The sequence below is a fragment of the Parasteatoda tepidariorum genome, chromosome 4, assembly GCF_043381705.1.
Source record: "Parasteatoda tepidariorum isolate YZ-2023 chromosome 4, CAS_Ptep_4.0, whole genome shotgun sequence".
Lineage (NCBI taxonomy): Eukaryota > Metazoa > Arthropoda > Arachnida > Araneae > Theridiidae > Parasteatoda > Parasteatoda tepidariorum.
In genome coordinates, this window is record NC_092207.1 from 42,430,095 (window position 1) to 42,442,133 (window position 12,039).

Here is a 12,039-nt window from a genome sequence, read left to right on the forward strand (position 1 = left end):
CACTGTGGATAAGAATTATACATTAGAACTAGATATACAGAATAAACTCAAACTCATAATCTTTATTCATTTAAATAGGGAAATTTTTGTGTTATATATTATTATGTTTTAAATTGGTAAATTTTAAATTGTTTTTATTGAAAACTATTTCAGAGTAAATCGTTTACTGTCTGCACCCAACACAAGACGACATAGTTCAGCCTCCAACGACCCTAATTCTAATCTCAAATTAGATTTCGAAGTTAGTGATTTCTTCATGTTTGGCAGTCCTTTGGGTACAGTTCTTGCTTACAGAAAAATGCTCACCTTTGATGACAAAAATAGTAAGATATGTTTATTCTTTGTCTTTGATGGGAACTTTTTGAAACAGTTCCTATTTTTTTTCTTCTTAAATGGTGGCTCTAAATTGTATGTAGTCCTGTTTTAAATTATATTAAGAAATACATTTGTATGGAAATGTGTTTTAATTTTAGATTCAATGATTTATAGCTATAAAATTAAATAAGTGACTTGTGTTTTATAGATTTCTAATCTAGTATCAATATTTAAAAAAAATTGTAATGCTGAAGTTAAAATTTTATTCAAGAATTTGGCTTTATCAATGACGTAAAAAGCTCTTCTCACTATCCTACTCAAATCTTTCTTGCTTCCATTTTGTCTTAAAAAATTCGTGTTTGTTTATAACGACTACCTCGCTTTTACAACTCCATCAATTATTCTGAATTGTCGTTTTAACAGACTTCTACTGTATTTATAAAATATAATAGAGAGGTTTTTGTACTGCCACATCTACACTTTTATTTTAAGCAAATTGTTTCTTTCCAATTTGGCAGGATTCTAATTTCTTGCAAGACAAATAATTACAAAATAAGTAGATTATTTTATTATATGTATATAAATTTAGTATGAATTTATAGATTGTATTAAAATATATAGCATTGTATAGATAGTATTGTATATGATAGATTATAGAAAAACACACATTTTTAAGTATTGGTAAGCAACTGGCCAAATGATTGATTTCTTTGAAGCATTTTTTATAGTCTTCATTCGATATGGTGATTGTTTTTACGAAGATAAATCATCATAGTACGTAAATTGAAATTATGCAAATTATGTTATTTAAAGATTTTGGTGGAAAATGATTCATCGCAGCAGGAATTAAAGGTATAACTCTGTATTTGAAAATTATATTCAGGATGTTCTACCATTTATTGGTGTCTTTCTCACACACAGGTACAGTCCTCCAAAAACACACCCTGAATAACTTTTGATCTAATGATCGGATCTTTACATTCTAGGTCTCAATCATAATGGTTAGAAGGGGTAATCTGAAATGTGCTACTTAATTAGTACATAGTATGAAATCCAAAAAACGTACTTTCTCTGAATAAACGTACCCTTTTTTCGATGGATTAGGCTTTCTGTTTACTAGGTTTTTCATAAACAAGTTTTTATTTGTTGGTTCACTAAACTTTCATAAGCATTTTCTGTATTTGTTTGAATTATTTATATTTATATATCATTTTAGGTCCTCCTTTAAGACCGTCCTGCAATCAAGTTTATAATTTGTTTCATCCTACAAATCCATGTGCTTCTCGTATTGAACCCCTGCTCAGTGCACGATTTGCTCAGTTGTCCCCGATAAATGTACCTAGATATCAAAAATATCCATTAGGAGATGGTCAGCCTTTACATTTATGTAAGTTTCATTACTTTATTTAAACTAAAATAGTATTCAAATAAACATAATACTTAAACCACACCTTATTCTGTTTTTTTTCCTTCTTTAAATTTCTAATTTTCATTACTTTGTTTTTAATTTAGTGGAATACATTCAATCTTACCCTCATCTTTTCATGGAAAATCATGCTGTTAGGCGAACAAGTGAAGCCAGCATTGTAAGCACAATGTCAGGAATGATTGATATGGTACCAATTACAACAGTTGCTTCATGTATGTATCTTATTCCAGAATTCTTCAATCAAATTAATCATAGTTTGTATTTTAAAGAGACTTTATTGATTTATAAGTCAGCATTCATGATTTTAATTATAGTTTTTTAAATTAAAATAAAGCACTCCCAGAAAAGTTAGTTGTTGTTCAAGGAGGTGTAAAGAAGATTAAGGCTGCACAATTTTGTTACCATTGGCATGGTGATGGCAATGTAAGCAGTATTGTATCGCGCATTGAATGTGTTTATGTCCCAGACAAGCTGGTATCCATCGATTTGTAGTCTTTAAGCCACCACATGGTATAGTCCTGACCTTTCCCAATGAGAGGTCAGTATCTGAACCAACCATTGTGCTTTTTTTAAATTAGACAAAATTTATAGAAAACGAACGATGCCTAAATAGCACGTAAATATAAAAGACTATATTTATTTTACACTTTACTTAAAGTATTTTAAATATATTTATTTAGTAATTAACAAAGTTTAGTTTCTTTTTTATTCTTGCTGGTTTTGTTTGTACTTTATTTTAATGTTAAATCGATTACTATATTTTTTAAATTTTTTTTTATAGTAACTCAAAGATGGTGGGGTTCAAAAAGAACAGACTATGCTCTCTATTGTCCAGAAGGTCTGTCAAATTTTCCAACCAATGCACTTCCACATTTATTTCATGCCAGCTACTGGGAGTCTAATGATGTGATAGCTTTTATTTTAAGACAGGTAAATTATTCTATGCATAAATAAATACAGAACATATATTATTTCTCAATGAGTAGTTAGACCATCTCTAAAACTTTCTTATTTATAATGATGAATAATTTTGGGTTTTTTATACTTTTTGCAATAATTTTTATTTTAAAATATAAGTTGTTTCTAAAAAAAGCTTTCATATTTCGTTATATTTATTCTAAAATAACAGACAAATAATTTTTATTCTTAGATAGATTTGCTTCAATCTATTAAAAATTTTATTAATAAATTGAGTCTCGCAATTTCATAATAAAATCAAATAAGCTAAATTTTTGAATCATTAAAACATTCTTACATTATACTAGTTAACTAATGTATTGATAACAAGATATTATTATATTTAATAAGGTAAATAATAATAATATATAACTAAGAAATAATATAAATAAATTAGCCAACTTGGGCAACAAGTTTGGTCATCTTTTAAAACTATATTTTACAACATGTAAACTTTATTGGTAACCAAGCAGAATGCATAGCAAAACTGCATTTGAATTTTCTAATTCTTCAACCCCTCCTCCAATTTTAACACCTTAATTAATTTTAATTATATATAAAATTTTTTTTTCACCATGTAGTTATTACCTGCAGCTTTTTTCTCGTGAAAGTACTTTGATTTCGATTTTAACTATTTAAGAGATGTCTCTGATATCGTCAAAGTTCATTAGGTATTGAATTTTAGTAATAATTAAAAATCTATCCAGCAGCCACTAAATCACACAAATCACAGCAAATATGAGTTTGAGAAATTTCAGCATAGTAGGCAGCAGAAGTATTAAAATTATTTCCATCCCTGTCGTGAGATAAGAGAGAAAATTCATCCCAATGCTCTTTTACATTCTGTACTACTTCCCCAGGCACTATCGAGCCATAACTTCAGTATCATTTGATATATATACTATTTTATAACCTTCGTTGAACAGCCAACCCAATTGAGAGTTTACGACTATCAGTGTGATCTGAATCCTTGTAATTGAACAAAATCCAGCAGACAAGGGAACTCCTGAACCAAGTATTTGATGAAATTTGCATTTGTGGGAGACTTTGTGATGGAACTAACTTGCATTTGCATTACATAGTAAGGAAAACCGCAAAAACCTCACAATGGTTAGTCTGATAGCAAGGAGACTCTAACCGTCTACTAATGTGGATATTTTAGTCAGCACTGTGGTTGGCTCGAGCAGGGTCAGAATTCGAATCCTTGCCATCACTAAGATTCAAACCCGGGTCACCTCATAGGGAGGCGAGCGATATCTCCCCTGAGCCACCACAACTCATATATATACTATTGCTTAAAAAAGACAAGCTCTATCACTAATGATTGGTATAACAGTATGAGGCACTAGAGCACTATTTATATTCAAAGTTTCTACAGCCATTTTAGGAAGTATCAAAAAAAAAAAAAATCTAAATAATTACTTCATAACTAAGTTTTTATTTCTATAAAAATACAAAATTATTCTAAAAAAATACTTAATGCAAAAATAACTAAACTCTACTTAAATTATTAAAGATAGCCTAGCATAATGAATCTAAATGAATATTAACATATAACAAATATTTTAACACTACTTAAATTATTTCTTAGAGTCAACTTAAAAATATGAATAATAACTAAAGTATTGTCAATAAATAGAGAAATACCCGAGTTTATGGTGCCATTAAAGAGAAATATCTACATATAGATAATGTGTAACATTTTTGCTGAATTAATGAACCTTGAAATCAAAGTATATGTAATAAAGACTAGGCTCCAATCTTGTCTTTTTAGAACTTCCTTTTCTTGTTTGACTTAATTCAATAAATATAATTTAAAGAATTAAGCTGGAAGTAGAAAACTGGTTTAAAATATTTGGAACATTCATTAGTAGAATTTCTGATTTTATACATTCTCATCAAATTTTGTATGTTTATGCTTGGTCAAATGTTGGTTAGAAAATCTTATCTATAAACTCATTTGCCTGTGTCGACTTAATAGCAAAAACAAACCTTCTGATAAAATCTTTATTTTAGAATATGTGTTTTATTATTAACTATGAATGCTAGACTTAAAATTTTTGTTTAATGAATGAAAATTAGACATATGAGAAAGTAGAAAAACTACAGTAGTAACAAATATATTTTTTGCAATTTATTTTGTCAATCTTCCTTGTTACTTTTGTATCAGTAATATTTTGTTTGGACTCAATAATGCAGCTTGAAGCCCCTTGAATAGCTAATGTGCAGTCTCCAGTCTCAAAACTAACTAAATTTTAAAAATTAAATTAGTTTAAAAAATCTACATAATAAATAAAAAAAATTTATAAACGTTTATCAAACTAATTTCAATAAACTAATGAAATTAAAATATTAGAATTCTAAATTATAAGGGCACTCATCATTTTTAGACATTAATATATTTTTATAGGATGAAAATTTCGTTATTTTATTTAGCAAAAGCATGTTCAAAATAAATGCAATTTAACAGTTTGTTTAAAAAATTAAAGATGTAGGTACAGTGAAAAAATTATAAAATTAATTTTCTACAGAAAAAGCTGAAATCTAGTGAAAATCAACATGTATTTAAAAAGAGAAAGAGTGAAATTTCAGAGACATTAATATCGTTTTTGTTATATCCTACTATAAAATAATTTAATCATAATCAATTTATATAAATATTAAAATCATTACAAAATAGTTTTTTTCTCGTAAACCTCTTCTGAAAAATGTTGTGCACCTTTATTTTAAGTGATGTGATCTGTGTTTTCTCTTTGCCTTTGAGTTTGAGTAAAGTTTAAATCTCATATTAGCAATAATATTTTCACTAAAAGTTTTTAAAATAAATTCAAGTGCTTTTGTTAATAAAACACAGTGTACTAATTTTTAATAAGCCTTTAATTCAATCAAATATAATTTATAATATATTTTATAATTACTAAAAATATGAACATATTATTATTATTTATTTTAATATGTGCTCTGAATAATTAAATAAGTAAAATTGTTATTAGCTTATGCGTTCTGATGGCCTATCTATTCCGGGGGAGTCTGAGAAAGAAGTAGCTGCTTTTATCCCAACTCAACCTCGTGAAAAATGGCTGAAGAAGAGGACATCAGTGAAGCTTAAAGTATAACTACTTGTTTTAATTTGATTATTTAAATTTACTGACTATTGTATAATGTGTTGATTTGATAAATTTAATTTCTGGCATGAAGCTGATATTAATAAATATTTATAGTTATTCTTTTTTATTCTCAAATTTGATTGAAATTTTTTCTTTTGCTTTTCTAAAATAGCTTTATTATAATTTAAAAAAAAGTAAAACAAGATTCAGTTAAATTTTTTATTCTAAATTTTATAGATAGTTGCTTATTAAAACAGTCATGTTAATTCTTTAGTAAGTCATGGATAATTTATTTAATGTATTTAATTAAATTAATTTTAGCTTTAAAAAATAAATTGATTTAAGAGTATTGGGATTTTTATGACTAACCGTTAAGCATTATTTTCTAATAAAATTATTTTACTGTTCATAGAACAAAGTAATTTCTAACATTTCTAGTTATGATTTTTAATTTTATTATAATTTCTTTTCTTAGAAACTAAAAAGTTTCAGTTGATTTAGTTCAACAAGATCTTATATGGAAAATAACTGAAATGAATTTTTTTAAAATTCAGTTTATACTAAGTATCTTTTTTATTCGTAGTGAATCTCTTTTATTTTAGCCTACAAAATTCAAAGAAAACAAGAAAAATTTTAAAATCCTCTAACTAGGGTTTTAAATAAAGTTTATGAAAACATGTATGAAATTTTAATTAACCAAATTCTGACATATTTTTGCATTTGCCTAAAACCAATTTTAAATCAAGAGTTTTAGAAATAGACACAAGTATATCAAAACAATAATAATAATAAATTATTCTCAATGGTTTACAAATGTGTATCTAAAAATAATTATTTTAAGTCATGTTGACAAAATATGGTAAACAATATTAACATACATTTAAAATAGTGTTATACTCTCTTAAAATAATATATAAAACTGATCTTGGAAATCTTACTTTCAGAATGTCACTGCTAACCACAGAGCTAATGATGTTATTGTAAAAGAAGGATCACCTCAAACCATAAGTGGACGCTTCATGTATGGGCCGCTAGATATGGTTACATTAGCAGGCGAAAGGGTAGGATATTGTTTTGCTCTTTAGATTATTCAAATTGTTAAGAACATATCTGTTATAAGTTATGATGCTCTTGATGTTGCAGAACGATGGAGTAATGTCTATACTATGCTTGCAACAGAGCTAACCTTAAAGCTGTACCAAGGCTACAACAGCTTTTTACATAATATTCTGTTAGCAAACAAAATGCACTTTTTATTGTCAAATTGGCTACTTTTTAAAATTAAAAATAATTCATGAGGTACTTAATAAAAATATAGTACATTTACGAAACAATTGCCTAATATAAAACACTGTTCATAGCTTAAATTTTTTTTAAAATTCACATACATTTAAAAAAAAATTTAACTGGGCAAATAAAAGAAGCAGAAATATTAAGAACTTTGAAACAACAAAACTTTGAAACTGTCACTTTGAAACTATAATTACGTGAGCCAAGCTAGTTACTTTGTTATTTTCCATCAAAACAGATTTTTACAACATAAATGTAAAGGATTTTAATGTTTTTTCATTGAATTCTTCACGATTACTACTATTCTTATGATTAGTATCCGTGTTTGTTGCTTTCTCTTTTAATACATTACACATATTATATACAATTCTTAAAAGTAAGATTTGCTCAGAGTATAATTACCCATTAAAACTAACCTTAACACAGTATTTCTTACAAAACTGTAAGTTAAACATTTTAGCCATGGATACTATAACTAAATTACAAATAGATTGTTTTACGAACAAACCTATTTTTTTTTTTAATTATTCTGTTTTTATATATTTCTTGCATTTCTTATTAAACTTGTATGTAAATAATTATATCTAAATATGATTATATCTAAAACAGTATATACTACCATTCTACAAAAAAACACATGTAAAACTTATGCTTTGTGGAAAAGAGATAGAACAAGAAGGAAAAGGTTACTGAGCAACTGAAAGTTTATTACTTGTTTAAATGTGTTATTTAACTGTAATGCTCATTCCCTTGAAATGGTATTTTTGCTGCAAAAATTCACCCAAGATTTTTATTATATTAATCATTGTTAGGTGGATATTCATCTCATGAAAGATCAACGTCGTGGTGAGTGGACCTATTTCTCAACTGAAGTAACTGACAAAAATGGCAGATTATCATATACTGTACCAAAAGAAAAAGCTTTAGGCTTTGGCATGCACCCGGTGAAATTAGTTGTCCGGTATGTAAAAATAGTTTTACTGCTTTGTTTATCTTGTATTTTTATTAAATAAAATATTGAACATGAACAGGTAGATAATATAACTCATGCAAAAGATATTACTTGTTTTAAAATTCATAAGCATCTTTTTATATAAAGAAAATTTAAGAGGCCAATTGAATATCATAAAAAATCATAAGATGTAGACATAGAATTAAAAGTTTTTGTTAATTCTATTTTAGTATTATCATTCTTACTCCTTTAGAAGTATAATGGAAAATATTGCTTAATACAACTTTTTAATATTAAAATAGAATTTTTTCGTACTTTTCTTACTATTTGTTACTACACTATATAGAGAAAAAAAAAGTTTTTCTTTTGCTTATGCATAGTGAAAATTGTTTTATTTAAATGATCACATTGAATATTTAATGTTATAATTTTTAAAATTTCATTTAAAGGGCAATCTTTGAAGTTGCAAAATTTTTATATCTCGTTGAGTACTTGTTGTGTGTGTAATGACTGTTTTCAATATCAATTTTTAGAATTTTGCTCAGAAATCAGACAAGCAAACATTCACAAATTTATATTTCAATGTGAAAAAAACAAAAATGCTATCAAAATCTGTCAAATCACTAGAGAAGTAAAGCAATATAAAAAATATTAGGTGTCCAAAAATTACCTTTAAAAAAAAAGCAAACCTTGTAACCAAATATGTTTTGATGTTTCCACTCTTGCCTTGCCCTCCTTAAGAATGATTCGTTAGATTGTGATTGCATTTTCCTCCCTGACTTTTAATGTGCATACTTTTTTTTTCACTTCTAACATAAATGCTAAAAATATATATTAAGGGCGGTCATGATGGAACACCTTTAATAAAATGTTATTATACATCTGTATACTAATTTTATAGAAATTCATATTTACAGTTAAGTAAATAATTTTTATAGTAGGGAGGAGAAACTCATACAAAAAATTTGTCTCTTTATACAGTGGTGACCACACTTCCTTGGATTTTTTCTTAACAGTAATTCCTCCTAAAACTGAGTGTGTTATATTTAGTATTGATGGTTCTTTTACTGCAAGTGTGTCCGTAACAGGTAGAGATCCTAAAGTGAGAGCTGGAGCTGTTGATGTTGTGAGGTATATTGTAACTTTAGTTTCATATGTCATAGATTACATTTAATTGGAAAAAATATCCTAACTTTTCCAACTAGATTGGCATGAAAAATAATAAGTGAAAAATTCCTACTTTGTAAGATTCATGTTTATGAATTATAAAACTGGAGAAGAAAGGAGTAATAACCTTTTATAAGACAACAAATATTTAAACTCCACTAAAAAACTTATTCCATGGGTGATTGTGACACAAAAAGGAAAAATCCCTGAAAATTTTATGTAAAAAAAAAAATCTGTATTAATTTATATACCATACTTGTTTCATAGTTAACATAATTAAATTACCTACTAATGCAGAACATCACACTTTTAGAATAACTAATTTAAGAAAAACTTAATAGAAATCGCAATATTGAACTTAAAAAGCATGTGAATATGAATCACAGCGCAAAATTTTTAGATCACGTGAATACGAATTGCAATGCGTAGTTTTGTAAATCACGTATAAATATGAAAATCGATGTTTTATATTACAAATGCGTGAATATGAATCGCAATATTGGATTTTAAAGACGTGTGAATATGAATCGCAATATTGGATTTTAAAGATGTGCGAATACGAATCAAGACAGGGTTTCAAAAACGTGTGAATACAAATCGAAACGCATAGCTTTAAAACCAGGTAAATACGAAATGCTATGTTTGATATTGAAATCGCATGACTAAGAACTACGATTTTAGCAGATTCTGGCACAGTTCCAAATATTCAAAATGGCAAAAAATAGCCTAAACAGAAGAATCATGTAAGACAGGTAATTGGCGAAAGAATGTGTGTAAACTTCTTGTTAACAGGATTTAGAAAAAGCTTCAAAATTTTGTCGAATTATAAGTTTTTAATTTGTGGTAGTCTGTGAACCAATGGTCTTGAGATATGCGGAATTATTTTTTATTTACGCAAAAATTGTCTGCTTCTAGTATTTAGACCCGGAAGAAAGATACGAAAAATCCAGAATTCCAGGGTAGCCCTGGAATACAATAATCCCTGCTATTCAAATAAACAAAAATAATAATAAAAAAGCAATAAAAAGTAAATAAATAAAAATTTGAAGGATGAGGAATTTTTTTTTATGAATATAAATTCATTTAATATGTATTTACACATGTTTAACAAATGTTTGTGAAAAGAAAAAAAACAAAGCTTTATTTAACTTCAATAAATTTAGATGATTTTTTACATAGTGAGCTGCAATTCATTTATAGATGCCATATTTTGTTAGATAAGAAATTACTTGAATTTTATGTACATTTTGCATAGGGACTAAATGGTCTCATATTGTTAATTTGTGGCTAGATAACAAAGATATTTTTATATATTTCTTAATGAGGATAATTCTAAATATCCAAACTATTAGCCATCTGTTATCTATTCAAAATTTTATTAAATGTAAATTTACTTCCTTCTCTGTCGATTAATTTAAAAATATTATATTTAGGCATTGGCAAGATCTTGGTTACTTAATTATTTACATTACTGGTCGTCCAGATATGCAGCAACGTCGTGTGATGTCTTGGCTATCTCAGCATAACTTTCCCTTGGGTTTAGTATACTTTGCAGATGGCATAACCAGAGATCCGCTTGGACACAAAGCAGATTATATTAGACACCTTCAAAATGATGTAAGTTATAAAATTATATAAACTACAGTTAAATGCTCATTAAAAAAATCTTTTCATGTTTGTATTCTTTTTTGTGCTATTTTAAATACACACATAATATTTCACTTCACAGTCAGAAATAGTTGTTCATTGTGGCTATGGCTCGAGTAAAGATATATCTATGTACGGTTCTGTGGGCTTGAAACCGGAGCAAATTTATGTTGTTGGAAAAGCTTCAAAGAAGCAGCATCAAGCAGCTAAGGTAGAACATGATTTTTACTATCTCCTTAATTTTAGTTCTTGTAAATGAATTAGTTTTGAAAGTGACACAAACACAAAGTAAGCTTTAAGGTACTGAAGAAAAAATACTATTAATTGACTATGGAAAAATACAATTCTCCAGACAATTTTTAATTAAAGTAGGGGTGCACACAACTTTTTTGAGTGAGGGGCCACTTGCACAGCACATAGATTAATGAAGGGCCGCATGCATATTTAGTCATGTTAGCGGAAAATATGATGATTTTTATCTAAACGTTAGTGTTCTAAGCATCAGATGTTTTTATCAGTAAACTTAATAACATATTTGCACAAAATTAAATACTTTTAATTATTTGAATTTATTTAAAACTAAAGAAACTGATGCATTTTTTAAAAAAAACTTTTTCTATTTTATATATATATACATTGTATATACATATATACAATGGGAGGGGTGATATAAATTCTAACAAAAGAAAGTGCAAAAAAAAAGAAAAAAAATATGTATTTAATAAAAGTAATATAAATTTGAATTAAATATTTTAATAAATGAAAATTTATAATGTTTAAACAAAACCAAAGTAAAAGAAATTTTTATTGCCTTCAGAAGTTCTCACGGGCTGCACATCAACAGTCGGCGGGCCGCATGTGGCCCGCAGGACATAGGTTGTGCACCCCTAAATTAAAGGAAAAAATTTTTTGTTAATCAGAATTACTTTTCTTTTACATTTTTAATTGCTGTTTCTTCAATTAATAATTCTTTTTTGACTCAGAGAAACCTGGTAAATTATTCCCACTCCATAAGATTGATTATAAACAGTTAAATGAATTCATTAAATATATTTTAGACTCGATTTTTTGATTTGAAGAACTAACTGTGTCATTAATTGATTACACTGCTCTGCGGAAAAAAAAGAAAGTTTTTTGAAGCTGGACACTATTTATGATCATTCCTATGTAAAAAG

At 27.1% G+C, this 12,039-nt stretch overlaps 1 protein-coding gene across 1 annotated transcript in view; it reads left to right on the forward strand.

Moving 5' to 3' along the window:
- Positions 1-12,039, forward strand: part of LOC107437992 (retinal degeneration B) — a gene marked incomplete in the record, with an annotated part of 41,051 nt that overhangs the window by 26,538 nt on the left and 2,474 nt on the right. The window contains 10 exon segments of the mRNA XM_071179714.1: positions 154-323; positions 1,532-1,702; positions 1,828-1,956; positions 2,526-2,674; positions 5,695-5,811; positions 6,753-6,869; positions 7,911-8,059; positions 9,032-9,181; positions 10,651-10,834; positions 10,947-11,075. Coding sequence (XP_071035815.1) covers positions 154-323; positions 1,532-1,702; positions 1,828-1,956; positions 2,526-2,674; positions 5,695-5,811; positions 6,753-6,869; positions 7,911-8,059; positions 9,032-9,181; positions 10,651-10,834; positions 10,947-11,075 — 1,465 coding nt within the window.